General features: G+C 45.6%; 1 protein-coding gene across 7 annotated transcripts in view; it reads right to left on the reverse strand.

The window, feature by feature from the left end:
* LOC115479594 (saxiphilin-like) overlaps positions 1-19,034 on the reverse strand; it is a 93,844-nt gene that overhangs the window by 24,288 nt on the left and 50,522 nt on the right. For all 7 annotated transcript variants that reach the window (XM_030217597.1, XM_030217594.1, XM_030217593.1 and 4 more), the window contains 3 exons: positions 12,467-12,615; positions 5,329-5,419; positions 2,787-2,855 (listed from right to left, as the gene is read on the reverse strand). In XM_030217597.1, coding sequence (XP_030073457.1) covers positions 2,787-2,855; positions 5,329-5,419; positions 12,467-12,615 — 309 coding nt within the window. The remainder of the gene's footprint in view (positions 1-2,786; positions 2,856-5,328; positions 5,420-12,466; positions 12,616-19,034) is intronic.

The following is a 19,034-nucleotide window of genomic DNA, read 5'->3' on the forward strand; positions in this document are numbered from 1 at the left end:
AATTTTCTGCACGCCTTCAGCTGCCTGACCACCTCCTGAAAAGGCTTGGCTTGCTCAGGGGGAAGAGCATCAACCAAGCCCGCCAACTGTCGCACATTATTCCGCATGTGTATGCTCGTGTAGAGCTGGTAAGACTGAATTTTGGCCACGAGCATAGAGGAATGGTAGGCCTTCCTCCCAAAGGAGTCTAAGGTTCTAGAGTCTTTGCCCGGGGGCGCCGAAGCATGCTCCCTAGAACTCTTAGCCTTCTTTAGGGCCAGATCCACAACTCCAGAGTCGTGAGGCAACTGAGTGCGCATCAGCTCTGGGTCCCCATGGATCCGGTACTGGGACTCGATCTTCTTGGGGATGTGGGGATTAGTTAAAGGCTTGGTCCAGTTCGCCAGCAATGTCTTTTTGAGGACATGGTGCAGGGGAACAGTGGACGCTTCCTTAGGTGGAGAAGGATAGTCCAGGAGCTCAAACATTTCAGCCCTGGGCTCGTCCTCCACAACCACCGGGAAGGGGATGGCCGTAGACATCTCCCGGACAAAGGAAGCAAAAGACAGACTCTCGGGAGGAGAAAGCTGTCTTTCAGGAGAGGGAGTGGGATCAGAAGGTAGACCCTCAGACTCCTCGTCAGAGAAATATCTGGGGTCTTCTTCTTCCTCCCACGAGGCCTCACCCTCGGTGTCAGACACAAGTTCACGGACCTGCGTCTGCAACCGTGCCCGGCTCGACTCCGCGGAGCCACGTCCACGATGGGGGCGTCGAGAGGTAGACTCCCTCGCCCGCATCGGCGAAGCTCCCTCCGCCAACGTAGACGGGGAGCCCTCCTGGGAGGTGGCCGCAGTCGGCACCGCACGCGGTACCGACGTCGGGGACCTCACCCCGGGCGATGGGCCAGCCGGCGCCACGCTCGACGGTACCGGAGGCGCAAGCACCGCCGGTACCGGAGGGGTAGGGCGCAACAGCTCTCCCAGAATCTCTGGGAGAACGGCCCGGAGGCTCTCGTTCAGAGCGGCTGCAGAGAAAGGCATGGAGGTCGATGCAGGCGTCGACGTCAGAACCTGTTCCGGGCGTGGAGGCTGTTCCGGGCTGTCCAGAGTGGAGCGCATCGACACCTCCTGAACAGAGGGTGAGCGGTCCTCTCGGTGCCGATGCCTGCTGGGTGCCGACTCCCTCGGCGACCCAGAGCTCTCGGTGCCGACGCGGGGAGGGGACCGGTGTCGATGCTTCTTCGACTTCTTCCGAAGCATGTCACCGGAGCTCCCCGGCACCGACGAGGAGGACGTGGAATCCAGCCGTCGCTTCCTCGGGGCCGAGGCCGAAGGAGGTCGGTCACGGGGGGGCTGTACCGCAGGAGCCCTCAGGGTAGGAGGAGACCCACCCGAGGGCTCACCGCCACCAGCAGGGGAATGGACAGCCCTCACCTGCACTCCACACGATGCACCACCGTCCGACGACATCAGGAGACGAGGTCCCGGTACCACCGACGTCGATGCAGCTATCCGATGTCTCGGCGCCGATGCAGAGGCCCGATGCCTCGATGCACTCGATGCACTGGCAGCCAAGGAAGAAGGTCTGGACGCTGATGACGTCGATGCACACGATGACCCCGGTGCCGATGCCGACGAAGAGCCCGAGAACAAAACGTTCCACTGGGCCAATCTCGCTACTTGAGTCCGCCTTTGTAAGAGGGAACACAGACTACAGTTCTGGGGACGGTGCTCGGCCCCCAGACACTGAAGACACGAAGAGTGCCTATCAGTGAGCGAGATTACCCGGGCGCACTGGGTGCACTTCTTGAAGCCGCTGGAAGGCTTCGATGTCATGGGCGGAAAAATCACGCCGGCGAAGTCAAAATCCGAAATGACGAATTTGGAGCACCAAAACTTTAAGGGAGAAAAATCTCGACCGAGGCCGAAAAGAGGCCTACCCCGACAACGAAAGAAAACTTACCGGGGCAAAAACTGGAAATACGGGAAGAGGCAAACGAAACCCAAGAGGATTTCCGGAGCACTTTCCGAACGAAAAGAAACTTTTCCGAAGAAAAAACACGTCGAGTAAATAACGGACGCGCGAGGTCGACTCTCCGGGGCTCGCCACGGCAAAAAACACAGCCGTACCGAGTGCGGACGAAAGAAGACTGGCCGGCTCGAGCCGGTTTCGGGCGGGAAGACGGCCGCGCATGCGCGGTGCGCGCGGGCGCGCGAGAGCTAGCAAAGGTCTTTGCTAGGAAGATTCCGATTGGAGGGGCTGCCGAGGACGTCACCCATCAGTGAGAACAAGCAGCCTGCTTGTCCTCGGAGAACATGCGTTCGTACCCTGCAAACAGCTTCCTGTTGCCAAGTCAATCACCAACCCACCCATTAGCCGGGAAGTGACTGGAATTTGCTCACTGGCTCAATACAGCTTGGGCCCAGAGTACTGTGGTATGTGTAGTTAAATCCACATCTACTTCTGCAATGATGGATTGAGGTTGAGGAGCATCACACCCTGTACAAGTTATGATTTCACCCAGGTCACTCCAAATAAGCTGAAACTGCTCAGGGTTTGTCCCACTGCATGCATGAAAGCGTAATTTTAAATTTGCTGGATAGCCTTTTGGGCTGACCTGGGTGAGGTGGTAACCCTAGAAAGTGGGGATGGGACAGCAGGAAAAGTAATAGTTATTGGGTTCCCTGATAAGGCAGGTTTTCAGCCTTGAAGGAGAATTTCTGTTCTGACAAGATTAGCAGTATATTTTTTCACAGGTTTCCCTATCCATGTGTTGTAGAATGTGGTGCCCTCCAATTCCACTGTACCTTTCTCTGAGACATGGATCAGCTTCTCCACACCCACTGCCCTTCCACTGTCAAGCAAGCACTCCTTACCTGTCAAACATGAGTAGAACATAAGCTGCCTGGCTGCTGTAGGCTCCTGCACAAGATTACTTAGTACAGCTGACTCTCTGTCTCTGATTATAAAACATGCAGAAAGCACCAGTGATTCATAACATTAGGAACTTGGCATGGATCAATCACTACTAGACCTTTCTGTCTATAAAAGACTACATTGATATAATCATCCCTAGTTAAAAGTATAGCAGCTTGCAACCAAGCTACCAAATGACACTGAAAGATTTCACTAAAAACATCACATTGGCTGGTGGCACCTTTCAGAGTATCTGATTTATTGAGGTCTGAGCTTTCAAGGGGATGAGTTCACGTCATCAGGTGCCTAATAGGGATGTGCAGGCAAACAAAAAATTTTGTTTTATTTAGTTTCCTGTATTGTACTTACCACCTTTGCCAACAGAATACAGCAAGCTGTGGCTGCAGCAGGAACGAAGAGCTAGCACAGTTTCCACTCTTGCTAGCCAAACAGAGTGAAATGCAGCAGAGTGGTGATGGGGTAAAGGGAGGGAAGGACTGACTGAAACCACTCTAGCATTCAAATTCTCTCAGTATTCAAATAAACTCTCTGCCATTGCAAATTATCTCCCCTGCATTCACTCATACATTTGTATGCCACTTTTTCAGCTTCATTTCCATTAACTCTACCTCTTTTTAACCCAGGTAGGATGGGCTTGGACAAGTTCCTAGAGGAAAAGTCCATAATTTGCTATTGAGATAGACATGGAGAAGCTGCTGTTTGCCCTGGGATTGGTAGCATGGAATGTTGCTACTATATGGGTTTCTGCCAAGTACTTGTGACCTGGACTGGCCACTGTTGGAAACAAGATACTGGGCTAGATGGAACATTGGTCTGACCCAGTATGGCTATTCTTATGTTCCCATAATTCTGATAGCCACTCACTCAGTCTCCCCACCCTCAGCCACGTATAAGACCCCATAACACCATCACTGTGGAACTCCCTCCCAAAATGTATCAGGGTAGAAAAATCATTTACGCTCTTTTGTAAGGCTTTGAAAACTAATTTCTTTGAAAAAGCTTTTGAAATTTAGCGCTGTCAATCTAGAGAACCACTGAGGAAGGAAATAAAATATAACTATTGAACAGGGAATATATATTACCAAAGGAAATAGAATTAACTGATGTAATGTGTATGATTGATACAATTAATTGTTTTGTCTTCTTTGGTATGGAAGTTTTTATTAGTGCTGTCATATCATAAAATGGATTTCTTTTACAATATTATTGTATGTTATTTGTATTTTAAAGATGTAAACCGTTCTGATTTGCTATGCAAGAAGTAACGGTATAGTAAATAAATGATAAACGATCCAGTCACTTAGTCAGCTCTCACACTACTCATACCCCCTTATCCATTCATGCATCCATTCAGCCTCTACTCATAACCTCTTATTCAGCCCACTGCCACTCATCATCCCATCCAATCATCCACTAACATACACACATACCTACCCTAACCCTTCCTGAAACCTGCCTTTGTGCCATGCTCAAAGCATGAACTTCTCTACTTGTTCTGTTTGTGATGTTTTTGTGTTAAGAAACTACTTTTATAATCATGCCAGTCAAAACACAGCATGTCTGCATTTTACTTTGTCAGATTTATTTAAAGGGGAGCAATTCTGATAGCTGATTTACAGGGTAAAATGCTTTTTTACTTGCATAAATATTTGTGTTTTTATTATTGTGTGTGTTTTTATTGTGATTCACTTTGGACGAAAGCAGAATATAAATGTTTAAACCATTAACACCATATATTAGCTCTTTTAAAGTTTCCCACCCTCAAAGTAGGTGAAATTATGCACATTAGTTTACAGCTTTACTCCAATTTCCCAGGGTTTTTTAAGTCTGGAAGGAGGGAACATAAGTGTAAATTTTCAAATCTAAACACATTATTTTTACTGAATTATTTCCTCAGATAAAAGAGCAGGTGCAAATACCACATATGACAGACTATTTTATAAACTGGGTGCTAATATCTATGCACACAGTGAGCACATAAATGTTTAGAATACTAGCACTGACACATGAATGCGTGCACATACCTGTGTTAAGTGCTAATAGGGCACCCAAGCGCTGTTCTATAAAAATGTGAATGTCTTGCATAGCGCATATAATCAAGGAGACTATACACATAGTCAGGTCTTGGGCGAGGCTCCCACCAATGCACTTAACTTACACAACACTGCAAGTTAGGTGTGTCCTTGCCACATTTAGATTCTCACACTTATACCAGCTCACTGGCTGCTGTAAGTGCAAGCCTAAATCGTACGCATGTTGATACCAGGTTATACTAGTATTCTATAACAGAATCTAGGCACCTAGATTCAAATTTTTTTTTTTATATTGTTGGAATCCCCATAGCTTAAACGTACCTGTGGTATTTGCATCAGTGCCAGCAGTTTGATATTTACTGATGCTTCATGGACTCACCCCAGTATTCAGCTGCCACGGGGACCAAGCCACAAAACCCTGCAATGTACACATGCGTAGCATCCAGGGATACGACATCAGCCTCATTACGCTGTAAAGCAACAACATTCCTCACTCTAAGAGCTTCTCACACTGAGCATCAGAGCTCAGTGATGGAGTTTCTATACATACTTCAGTGCAGGGAGTTCAGAGAATAATAGTGCAGTGTCCAGTGTAGTTCTCAGCACAGCAATGATACAGATAACAGAGAACTTAAAATAACAGAGTAGTATTCGGTACAGTGGTGCTACAGACAGGCGTGCAGCCATACCTCAATTTTAGGGGGGCCTGAACCCAAAATAGGAGGGCACATTTTGCCCCTTTTCTCTGTCCCCACCACAACCCCGCATATCTGGACTGGTGAAGGTCCCCAAGCCCCACCAGCAGAAGTCTTTCTCCAGCTATGTTCAGCAGCACGCTGCCTCCCTGGCTCCTCCCCCCACCCCCACTGTGTGTATGCTCAGTTTTAATGAAATTGAGCATGCGTGAGACTTTGTGTATGATCAATTTCACTGAAACCGAGCATGCGCACAAGGTGGGGGGGGGGGGGGGTAGTGGTGCCAGAAGCAGGGCAGGCAGTGCACCAGCAAGCATCGCTGGAGGAGGGCTTCTGCTGATGGGGCTTGGAGAGCCCTGCCAGCCAACCTAGCAGACCTTAGGATGCCCAAATCCAAATTGGGAAGTCTAGGCTCCCAAGGGACCCCCTGTGGCTACACCACTGGTTACAGAGTAATAAAGCAGTGTTCAATACAGAGAAATTAAGTCATACCTGATCATTTTCTTTCCATTAGTCCTTCTCACTATTCCAGAACCCATGAGGACAGTTGCATCCATCAACCAGCAGGTGGAGATACAGAACTGAAAACTGAGCTGAGACATATTTCTTGGCATCCAGTCCAGCTCCTCAAGATTCATGTAGACAAGGAAAAACTCAGGAGAATCACAACCTTAAAAAACTTGCTACCCTAATATTAACCAGACAAACAGACATGTGGATCTCAATCTGTACAAAACATGAGATATGCAGGAAGTAACTTGCAAGGTGACAGTCATTATTTGAACTATTACGTCACAATGACTAAATATCTCCAAAACCTCAGATGGATCTCTGGAATAGTGGAAAGGACAAATGGAAAGAAAATTATCAGGTAAGACCTAATTTCTCCTTCCATTACATAGTTTCCCACTATTCCAGAAAGTGTGGGATGTTCAAAAGCAATCCTTAGAGTGGGTGGGATACTGGTAACGATGCCCTGAGGACTGAAGCACTGAAACTGGCTTCCAAGCATGTCGAAACATCCACCCTGTAGTATTTACCAAAAAGCACAGTCTGATTTCTGAAACTCATTCATATTTCCAGATATCTAATGATGACCCTATCCACATCAAGAAGCTTCAAGAAGAATACCGAGCCTCTTCGTCCTCTCTGTGAAAGGACAGAAGCTCCACAGACTGGTTGAGATGAAATGCTGATACCACTTTTGGAAGAAAAGAAGGCACTATGCACAGGGAGAACCCTATCTCCAAAATGTGAAGAAAGGCAATTTGACAAGAGAGTCTGAAACTCCGAAACCCTCTGTGTCAACACAACAGCCATCAAGAACACTATCTTTAGTGCAAGATCTTTCAAGGAGGCCTTCCAGAGTGGCTCAAAAGGAGGCTTATGAAGAGCCCGAAGGACTACATTAAGGTTCCACTCTGGACACAGGAAATGAAAGGGAGGCCGCAAGCAGTCCACTCCCCATAAGAATTGAATGATATCCAGGTAAGCCACAAGAGACATCTTCTGTAGTCAGACCCTGAAACAAGCCAAACCCACAAACTGAACCTTTTAAGAACCAAACAACAATCCTTTCTGAAGATCTGCCTGTAGAAATGCTAGGATGTGCATGATCTGAGTAGAGAAAGGAGAAAGTCCGTGCTCAGTAAACCAGCCCTTGAGCATCCTCCACACCCTCACATACACCATGGATGTAGAGCATTTCCGTGCCTGCAGTAAGGTGGCAATGACCAAATCAGGATAACCTTTTCAAAACAACCGAGCCCTTTCAATGGCCAAAGCATAAGACCACAGGGGCAGGGATCCTCCATGAGCACCAGACCTTGATTCAGTAGGCTTGTGTACCTACAGAAGATGGAGAGGATCCCATCCAGCAGTCGAATCAGGTCTGCGTACCATGGCCTCCACAGCCACTCAGGGCCTTCAAGAATTATATGACCCCGATGCAGTGTGATCATGTTCAACACGTGGCCTACCATGGGCCAAGGAGGGAAAACATACAGTAGATGCGTCTCCAGCCAGGGATGCAGTAGGGCATTGATCCCCATTGAGCTTGGTTCTTTTCTTCAACTGTTGAACTTGGAAAATTTGGCATTCTGTTTCAATACCATCAAGTCCAGAAGTGGAGAACCCCATTGGTCCACTATCAGCTGAAACCCCTAGCTGGATAGTCCCATTCCCCTGGGTCCAAGGAGTGCTGGCTGAGAAAGTCCACCTCCACATTCAAGGACTCCGTGATGTGAGCTGCTGACAAGCAGAGATTTTTATCCGCTCAACTAATGAGGGAGGCCACCTCCACCGCCATCATACGACTGTGGGTCCCACCTTGTTTGTTCATATATGCCACTGCCATCACACTATCAGAGAAAACTCAGATTAGGGCCTCTGCTACAAAGGGAGCGAAGTCGTTTAAGGCATTTTGCACTGCCCTGAGCTCCAAGTGATTTATTGACCACTGAGATTTCTGTTCCATCCAGGTGCCCTGTGCCAAATGTAACTTGTAATGAGCTTCCCAACCAGACTTGCTGGTGTCTGTTGTCACCACCTCCCACTATGTTATCAGAAAGGGAGCTCCAACAGTAAAATTCCTGGGCGACAACCACCACAGCATACTCCAACTGGCAACCAGCATCCAAGAAAGATGAAGGTCGTACTTCTGTAACACCGGAGACCAGAAACTAAGAAGAAGTTCCTATAATGGCTGCACATGAGCCATCATTGACCCTAGAATCTGGATGTAGTCCGAGACCCAGGGTCTGCCTTGAGACTGAGAAGACGACAAATCTGTTGAGCCAGCTTCGACCTCCTGTGCTCCATGAAGAAGATCCTCTCCCGTGCTGTGTTGAATAGAATACCTAGATACTCCAGTGTCTGTGATCGAATTAGTCTGCTTTTCTCAAAATTGATCACCCAACCCAACAACTGCAGGAGACGGAAAACTGTCTGTCACCGCCACGCTGTCCAAATAGGATGATGCATGAATAAGCCACTCAATCAAGATACAGGTGCACTCTGATTCCTTGGCACCGAAGGAAGGCCACCACCACCACCCATCATAACCTTGGTAAAAGTTGTTGGAGCCACCCGAACCCTCGTCCACTCGCTCGTTACCTCTCGTCTTGACTATTGCAACCTTCTCCTCGCTGGCCTCCCGCTTAGCCACCTATCCCCCCTTCAATCTGTCCAAAATTCCGCCGCACGTCTTATCTACCGCGTGAACCGATACTCTCATATCACCCCTCTCCTCAAGTCGCTTCACTGGCTCCCGATCCACTACCGTATACAGTTCAAGCTTCTCCTATTGACCTTCAAGTGCACTCAATCTGCAGCTCCCCATTACCTCTCTACCCTCCTCTCCCCATATGTTCCCACCCGTAACCTCCGCTCTCAGGACAAATCACTCCTTTCTGTACCCTTCTCCACCACCGCTAACTCCAGACTCTGCCCCTTCTGCCTCGCATCACCTTATGCTTGGAACAGACTTCCTGAGCCCATGCGCCCTCCCTGCCCATTTTCAAGTCCTTACTCAAGGCCCATCTCTTCTCCCTTGCTTTTGGTGCCTAACCACCTTTCCATTCCTGATACCTACACTGACTACATAGTTTTTACCTTTAGATTGTAAGCTCTCTTGAGCAGGGACTGTCCTTCCCTATGTTTAAACTTGTACAGCGCTGCGTAACCCTGGCAGCGCTATAGAAATGCTAAGTAGTAGTAGTAGTAAAGGGCAAAGCCCTGAACTGGAAGTGACAGTCCAGCACCAGAAAACATAGAAACCTCTGATGCAATGGCCATATGGGTATATGCAAATATGCTTTCCTTAGATTGAGGGCGGTAAGAAATTCTCCCACTTGAACCAAGACTATGACTGCTCTTAGTTTCTCTATGCGAAATCAGGACACTCGGAGGCAGTGGTTTAGACCTTTGAGATCTAAGACCAGAAGAAAGGTGCCAGTAGAAGGAGTATCTGCCTTGTCCTTGTTCAGCCTGGGGAACTGGAACAATGGTCCAGAGCTCCAGCAAGGAATCTATGGAGGCCTGAACCTCGACTGCTTTGGTTCCCTTTAGACAAAGAGACTGCAAGAAGAGAAGAGCAACCAGGTGAAAGAATTCCAACATAACCTTCTGTAAGAATATGCAGAACCCATTGGTCTGATGTGATTTTGGCTCACTCCTCCCTGAACTCCTGAAGACGTCCTTCCACTGGAGGAAGAAAAAAGTGGACCAGCCTTGCATCATTGTGAAGTTCTGGAGGCATTGGGCAGTCTGAAGGCATTGGACACTCAGAGGAGACTTCCTGTCCACATGAAAAGGAAGACTGGCGTGCCTGAAAGCAGGCCTTCTGACCACATTACTGATGACCAGGCTGGTACCATCTGCTGTCTCGAAATCGAAAGCCCCCTAAAGACAGACAATCAGAGGCTTGCGGCTTATCCTCTGGCAACTGCTGTAGCTTAGTTTTCCCCAGTTCTTTCATCAATTTATTGAGATCTTCCCCAAACAGCCACTTGCCCCAAAAGGGCAGCTTACCTAGATGTGACTTTGATGCTGCATCCACTGCCCAATGCCGCAACCAGAGTTGCCAACGTGCCATGACAGCCAAAGACATACCGCAGGCTGTAATATGTCATAAATAGCATCCACCAAGTAGGCCAACCCCGCTTCCAGATGGGTTTATGATGCCCATCTTGTGCTGCTGACTGCCGATGCCACTTCAGGAATGCTCTTGCCATGAATGAGATGCACACTCTGTCACTTGAAGGCCCAAAGAGGCCACTTCTAAGACTTGTTTCAGCGAACCCTCTAGCTTCCTATCCTGTAGGTCTTTTAGGACAATGTCCCCTTCCAATGGCAAGGTGGTCATCTTAGTCACCGCAATAACCAAGGAGCCCACTCTGGGAAGCTGCAATTGATCTTTCTCCTCCTGAACTAATGGGTAGAGATGAACCTTGACTCTTCCCACTCTCAGCCTCATGAGACCCATTCTGCTGTAATCAGGTCCTGAATGTCTGGATGTATTGGGAAGGCCTGAGAAGGACCTCTAAGCTCCCTCATGATCGACGAAGAGAGAACTCCCGACACGAAGCAGAAGGCTCCTCAATGGACAGCACCACCAGGTCCTCAGAAATTAGAGTACTGAGATCTTCTTTAGGAAGCAACCTCAGTACCTATCGATCATCTCCCTCCTCTAACAGCTCCTTCAATGATGGCTCCTCTGAATAGAATGAGGCCACATCATATAAGGAAGGAGAAGCAAAGATAGCCTCATCTGCTCACTCCCAGAGGTTGAAACAAGATCTCTTAGGAGCCAGAGGGGCAGCAGGGTGAGAAAAAAAGCACTCTGCAGCAACTGACTGTCCCTGCTTCAGTAAATAGGCCTGGTGTAAGAGCAATACAAACTCTGCAGAAAACAAAGATCCTGATGCAGAATGCTCTGTCGAGCCCTGAGACTGTAAAATTGCAGTTGTGCTCTACACATGATCAGACAGAAGCTGCTCCTCACTGCCAGTCGGCCCTAAGAAAATAGTGCCATGCTCTCCTGTATCAAACTGCGCTCTGGCCCTGCTGAAGAGCCTAAATATCCTGGCATATTCAGAAACTACGCCAAACCCAAAGGCGTTCTGCCGCCAACCGTTTCCTCCGTGTCCCACAGGATTTCTGGCTTGCATGCACTGCAATGTTCCAATGCTGGTCAGCAGGTTCCACAGCAGGAACACCACTTAATTGCCTCCACGGGAGCCGCCATTCACCCAGACTGTCACAAGTGGAGTACAATTTGTCCCAAATGGTAAATCAGGATCTCTCCCAAGTGGTAAATCAGGATCCCTCCCCTACACCAAGCAGAACTTGCAGCCCTCCAAGTGGTTTTGATTCAAACTTTAGTCGGACTTGCCACTGCTAGGTGCTCCCCCCAATCTCACAGTCTCTACAGATCTTACCACAGATGAGAAAGGCTCAGGACTAATACTCTGTCCTCTTTCCTTCTCCTTTCTTTTTTGAAGGTTGTTGTGTAAGAAAAGAAGAACTTCACAGGAAACAGGAGAGAGGTGAAGGGAGAGAAGTAAATTTTCAGGGCACCAGAGACAGGGATTTGAGGACCTCCAGATATGACTCTGCAGACTCAAGCCATCCACAAAGCTCAACTGGGGACCAGTTCACCAACTTGACCAGGAGCAAATCACTTAGAACCAGAAACTGAAAAGTGTGTCCATCCACCTGCTGGATTCAGAAAATACTGAGGAGCTGGACTGGATGCCAAGAGAGATATGTCTCAGCTCATGTTTCAGTTCTTTATCTCCACCTTCTGGTTGATGGACACAACTATCACTACAGGTTCTAGAACAGTGGGAAGCTATGTAATGGAAAGTGGTGTTATGCAGTAACAGAGCAGTGTTCGGTTCAGTGGTGTTATGGAGTAACAAAGCAGCATTCGGCACAGTGGCGTTACAATGGATCAGTGTTGAGTATAATGGTGTTACAGTGTAACACAGCAATGTTCGTTACAGTGGTGTTACAACAGTGCAATGATGCCAAAGCATCTGATATTAACTTTGTTTCTAGTAAGGTGCCTGCCTGCATATAATAAATGTAAGCTGCTTTGGTTGTACCACAGAAAGGTGGTATATCAAATCCATGACCCTTTATAGCACTAAGTGTTTTTCACCAATTTCTTGACTATATGTTGACCAATACCTCCCTTCTGCTGGAGTCTTCCTTAATCTACTTCTCAATTCAACAAATTCTAACAGAACCTACTGACTCCAGCCAGTGGCAGAAGAAAAAAATAAACATATCTGCTACTGAATTTATCTCAATGATTACCTTGATCATCTCTATACAACTAGATTGTGAAAATCCTCGGACACAGACCAAGGGATCCGATTGGATATTCAGGGCCCACTCTTCACACTTGCGCAATTCTGCTGCACTGATGCAGCACCAACGTAGAATGCTATTGTCCAGTGAGCTCCCTGTGACCACAGACATAAAAAGAACATTGTCCTTCAAACATAAAATGTTCTAAAGCAGGAAAGCTTTTCTGGCTGTGAGCAAGCAGAAGCTAGATTTATTAAGCAGAAACTGAAACCCTTCAGTCTCCTTCCTCCTCTCCCGTTCATCACACACCTGAAGTAAGTATTTTTAAAGTGGTTCTCAGCTTGTAAACAAGGGCTATGAAGATAAGGGGGAAACAGTGAAGGTCTCCTGATGATCATCTTAGCTTTCAGTAAAATAACCTGAGTGCTTGTTATAAGGGCTTTCTAAAAGGTGTTTTTAAGAGGCAAGTGATATCATAAACCAAGATGGACACTTGAATTCAGAGCTCCAGTCTCAAAGTATCATCCCCTACTAAACATATACCTTCTTGGTGAGTACCAATTATTGAATCTCAGCTGTTAAGCATCCAGGCACCAGACCATAGGCTCTAAAAAGAAAGATGTGAACTTATTTTCTTACACCACAGCAGCAGGCATGGGATCAAGCTCAAGGTTTTACAAAGAGAAATGTGACACAGGGCCAGCTACTCGCAAGCATGCCGAGGAGCCACTGAGAGAAAACCACCAGATACAGCTGAATCACAGGGAACTGCAGGGGTAGTCCAGAGGTCTGAAGGAGACAATCACGAGTGTAAAAACGAACATGCATGCCCTGATTGGGGAATTAAAGACAGAGATAAATGTGGGCACTAGGATGGTAGAGGTGGAAAATATGATGGAGAAACCCAGGAGGAGAGCATGCAAGTGCTAGTAACTTGGGTATAGACCTTGGAAAAAGCTCATGAGGACCAGGGATCTAAACAGGCTTTGACGATGTAATTTGTGCTTTAGAGGACTGCAAGAGGATAGGACATACAAGGATTGTGCAGAGGGCATGTTGAGTCAGACAGGAGATGGGGAAAGGGAATGGGACTTGATATACCACTTTTCTGTGGTTTTTGCAACTACATTCAAAGCAGTTTACATAGGTGCTTATTTGTACCTGGGGCAATGGAGGGTTAAGTGACTTGCCCAGAGTCACAAGGAACTGCAGTGGGAATCGAACCCAGTTTCCCAGGATCAAAGTCTGCTGCACTAACTACTAGGCTACTCCTCCACTCTGTGGTTAAAATTGAATGTGCACACTGAGCACTCAAGACACAACAAAGTAATCAGCCACAGGATTTTACAATGTACTTTTTGGAGAACACCATATACAATGGATCCTAGCTGTAACCTGAGTGGTGGAGAAAGTTCAGTGGGATGGCCATAAGCTGCAGACCTTTGCAGACTTAACTCCAGTTACGCTTCACAAAGGAGAGACGCTGGAGATTACAAGACATCTCTGAAAGCTAATAAACTATGATACCACTGTAAATGTAATGATGAGAACAGCGCACTTGATGTCTGAAGTCCTGCAGGAGCTACAGAAAGTGAGACTTAACCATTTACAGGAGCAGCAAATATCTACAGGAAAGACAGCTCTGAAAGGAGATAGAGCAGGGAAAAGATTGCAGTGTCACTCCAAGGGTGTGCCAGCTCAGGAAGCATTGGGGTCATGTTTGGCTATGGCTGGTGCCTTGCAGCTAATGACTGAAAAGGAAAAAGGACAATGGACTGTGGCAGCAATTTATGGAAGACAGATGAATGATAGGTATCAGGCGAGTTCCCACCTGGACAGTTCCCCCCCCCCCCCCCCCCCCCCCCCCCGAGACAATTCCCACTTAAGGAGGACAATTCCTACCAAGGACCCCCCCCCCCCCCCCCCGTTCATTTCCCACCCTCCCTAGCCTTTTTTTTTTTTAACAACCAACCGTAGCTTCTTTCTTGTATCAGGTCTGCAACAAGGAAGTCAGAGCAGCATTTGAATGTACATAGAAGACATATAATAATGAAATAACTTTTCATAGGCAGAGTAGTAATTTGTTATAAATCGTAATCAGTGCATCATTTTAAGGGACTGAAGTTCAAACCTAGTTTGGGTGTGTGGGGGGGGGGGGGGGGGTATTCTCCCCCCCCCCCCCCCCCCATGAACTTCAGGAGTAGCCTAGTGGTTAGTGCAGTGGACTTTGATCCTGGGGAACTGAGTTCGATTCCCACTGCAGCTCCTTGTGACTCTGGGCAAGTCACTTAACCCTCCATTGCCCTTGGTACAAAATAAGTGCCTGAACATATGTAAACCGCTTTGAATGTAGTTGCAAAAACCTCAGAAAGGCGGTATATCAAGTCCCATTTCCCCTTTCCCCCTTTCAGTTTGTATTTATGTATTTACTTACTTATTTATGACATTTAGATCCCGGAATAAACATGAACAAGGTTGAAACCTGTCTGATAGTGGAGAGAGCCAACATAATTGTATGATATTAAGGCAAGTAGGAAATATGTTATTTATAGGTTCAGGCTCTATAGAGTATTAGGTATAACTTGTCTGGAATGTTTTTACGTTTGGGGAGCGTGCCAGGTGCCCTTGACCTGGATTGGCCACTGTCGGTGACAGGATGCTGGGCTAGATGGACCTTTGGTCTTTCCCAGTATGGCACTACTTATGTACTTATGTTTTATAATTTTAATTTCAGCTATAAGTAGGGCTATTTATTCACGTGTCTAACTTACACATAGTTATTTGTTTTAGAGGTTCATCCTTTTTGCACAATACTTTCTTTGAAGATTTATATTTAGAAAAGACTCAGCAGGTAAACAACACTTCATTACTTATCTTTTTGATTTACACTGCACATGCCATAGCACTTTTATTTGAAAATTTTTCACTCACAGTTTTTTATCTTCCACATATCAACACATACTACAAAGGGTTTTCCATATTTACGACTTTTTCAGCTTTCTTTTTTCAGTAACACACAGTTCACAAGTAAAATGATGTACTGATTTATTTAGTATTGTTATTTGTATTTCTGTATGTTTTGGTCTAAAGGTTACTCCTGATAAAGGCTGTTGAGCCAAAACACGGCCTGTGTTGAGTTCACTTGGCTGGGACTTTTTATGCTGCAGAATAAACCTATGTGTTTTACAAGACAGTATCATCTTGATGCTTTATTCTCTTCCACTCCTGTGATGGATGTGTTTGATTTTCTGTGGAAGTTTTTGGTTTTCCCTTTTTTTGGACAAAAAAAAAAAAAAGAAAGAAAGAAAAAAGAGAAAAGAAAAGAAATTTCCAACTAATAGTGGGAGTAATGGTATGGTGTATTTTTTTTTAACTTCCTGGGGAGGGCTTCTTGCCGGCCTCATTGTATAAAATTAGTAGGGATCACCCTTATTCATAAAACAGGCAAAAATTTTGCTGTTAAGCCTCGACGTCAAAATAAACACGGCTAGTAGGTTGATGTATATCCCCACATTCAATCTAATTGCTTTCTGAGATGAGCACTATCGTCACTCTCATTTAGCAGCAGTTTCTGCCTTGCTAGACTCCCATGAATCCCATTTTTGCCTAGTCTCTTTCTTATTGTGGAGTCATGAACAGTGACTGTAGCTGAAGTTAGAAAGGCCTGCAGTTCTTTCTTCTGGAGTGTTTTGAGAGTTCCCGAATGAGTTGTCACTGCACCCTTGGAGCAATTTTGGCAGGCCAGTTACTCCTGGAAAGATTCACTACTGTTCCAAGTCTTCTCCATTTGGGGAAAATGGTTTTCACTGTGGTTCAGTGGCATCCCAGAGCTTTAAAAATTGCTTTGTAACCCTTTCCAGAATAATATATTTCAGCCACTTTTTTCCTTCTCTCTTCTGGAATTTCCTTTGATCATTGCATAGCATTTTTGCAGGTTCAATATATAATGAGGGTTAGATTCAACAGGGCTGGCTGCACTCAAGCCTAGCTGTGTTCAATCAGCTGAATCTAATAATCAATTATTTATTCATTAGGAGTTATTTTGCATCTTTTTGAAGGAATTCATTCAAGGTGGTGTACAGCAAGAATAAGTCAAACATAAGCAATAGACAATTACAGTAGTAAAAATCTTCAAACAACAATACAAAGTACGGCATAGTATCCTACATTACAATGTCAACACAATACATAAAACATTTTCATAAACAGCCAAGATATAAGTAAAGATGGAACATATAGATAGATACAATAGAGCAGCAGGAGTAAGAAAATAAGGGGATTAATTTAAAGAAAGTTGCAAATGAGGTCAGAAAGGCATGAATATAAGGTGCATGAATATTATCTTAGCTAGGGTAGAAGTGGATAAGCAATGTCCTGCTATAGTATGTTCAGCTGGTGTCATTCCTTTAATGTGTGTATGACTAGCAAGTTAGTTATGCCTTCCATTAAAGGCCTGGTTGAAGACCAAGCTTTCACCTGCTTCCTGAAGTAGAGATTGTCTTGTGTTCAGCAAAGCCTTTCAGGGACTGCATTCCAGAGAAGGCTCTATAGATTACATTTGAGTAACTAAGGAAAGAGTTACTTTTTCACATGGGTGATACAGGTGGTGGATAACTTTGTGCCTTAAATAAATGAAGTAATAATGTAAACATTGTGTTGTGTGTTTTCTCGAGTTCCCTTTGTTTAATATTATGTGGTAACGTTACATATATGCAATAGGGCAATTCAGGAAGGGGAATTATTTCTTTGTAGTACCAGAATGAATCCCTACTTAGCCTTATTCCTGAAAGTCTGGTTAGGAACAAAGACAGGGTTAATGTAGGGCGGAAGTAGTCCTCTTGTCCCCATGTACTATGAATTTAAAATTGGGAAGAGACCGGGGGGGGGGGGGGGGGAGTCCTCCAACACTGGGAAAATCAGTTGTGTGGGACAGTTCTATGACATGGGTCAGGAAGTCATCTTTTAGGAATTAGGTGAACAAGATCATCTGTTGTCTGGGGACATTTTTTCTTACTTACATGGAAAACATTATGTTACAGATAAAGACGGGTCTTGGAGCAGAAAGAACCCCCCTTTGGGATTTTTCTAAAGGGTAGAATTAGGAAGTGATGGATTTCAAGGGAATATAATATCTTAAATCAGAGAGGGGTCACACACCTTACTTATGTGGCACAAAAGGAGAAGGATCTAAGCAAATCACTGCAAACAACAGAGTAGAAGAAAATTTGGGATAGAATGGCTAAATTGGTCATAGTGAGTCAAATAGCAGAGAATGTATTTAAAGAAGGCACTACACACCTGTTGTTGTTCAGGTACCTTTAGATATATTTGGTAGGATTGCTCACTGATAAAATAATACTGGAAGGGTGTGTTTGCATTACTTGCTGCAATTAAAGATATAATTTTGTGAAAGCACAAGGTCTTAATAGTGCCTGGACAAACTGTTTCTCATTGTAATGCTATGTTGTAATTCCTGGGGATTTTCCCAGTTCTCTTTTATTGTGATCCGCATTGAACCTGAATTCATGCGTTACAAGACGTATGAGGAGAGACTTGTTGACCTGAACATGTATACCGTGGAGGAAAGGAGAAACAGGGGTGATATGATACAGACATTCAAATATTTGAAAGGTATGAATCCGCAAACGAACCTTTTCCGGAGATGGGAAGGCGGTAGAACGAGAGGACATGAAATGAGATTGAAGGGGGCGGGGGCAGACTCAAGAAAAATGTCAGAAAGTATTTTTTCACGGAGAGAGTGGTGGATGCTTGGAATGCCCTCCCGCGGGAGGTGGTGGAGAGGAAAACGGTAACGGAATTCAAACATGCGTGGGATAAACATAAAGGAATCCTGCTCAGAAGGAAGGGATCCCTAGAAGCTTAGCCGGTGGTGGGAGGCGGGGCTGGTGGTTGGGAGGCGGGGATAGTGCTGGGCAGACTTATACGGTCTGTGCCCTGAAAAAGACAGGTACAAATCAAGGTAAGGTATACACAAAAAATGGCACATGTGAGTTTATCTTGTTGGGCAGAATGGGTGGACCGTGTCGGTCTTTTTCTGCCGTCATCTATTATGTTACTATGTTATATGCAGAATAGAAGAATAAATACTATGCTATGCTAAGACCAATTTGGTCAGATTAGGGGTCACAGCTGCAAGGATTGTATTGGCAGGGAATTGGAAACAAATCAGAGTAATGTGTACACAAGCAGTACAAGAGAAGTTTAAGTTCTTTTGTTAAATGTACTGTTTAATGGCCCTAAGGCATAACAAGTTGCAGTGGTTTAATGAGATATGGAACTGTTATTTTGATTGGATTCAGTGGAGTGCCTCTGACTAGTGTTACTGCAGAAGTACAAGGTGACCTGGACAGATAGTGCTCAGCAAATCCAAATCTAACTGTGGCAGGCTGGAAGGGGAATCTGAGGGTAGAGGAAAGAGGGGGTTGCAAACATTATACTGTTGAGTAAAAGGATGGTCACTATACAAGTTATATAATATTTGGTTATACAGAAGTGTTGGAGTTAAAGGGATACAATAGGAGGGTAGGGGAAAAGGGGATTACATTTAATAATT

Source organism: Microcaecilia unicolor, chromosome 11 (genome assembly GCF_901765095.1).
Source record: "Microcaecilia unicolor chromosome 11, aMicUni1.1, whole genome shotgun sequence".
Lineage (NCBI taxonomy): Eukaryota > Metazoa > Chordata > Amphibia > Gymnophiona > Siphonopidae > Microcaecilia > Microcaecilia unicolor.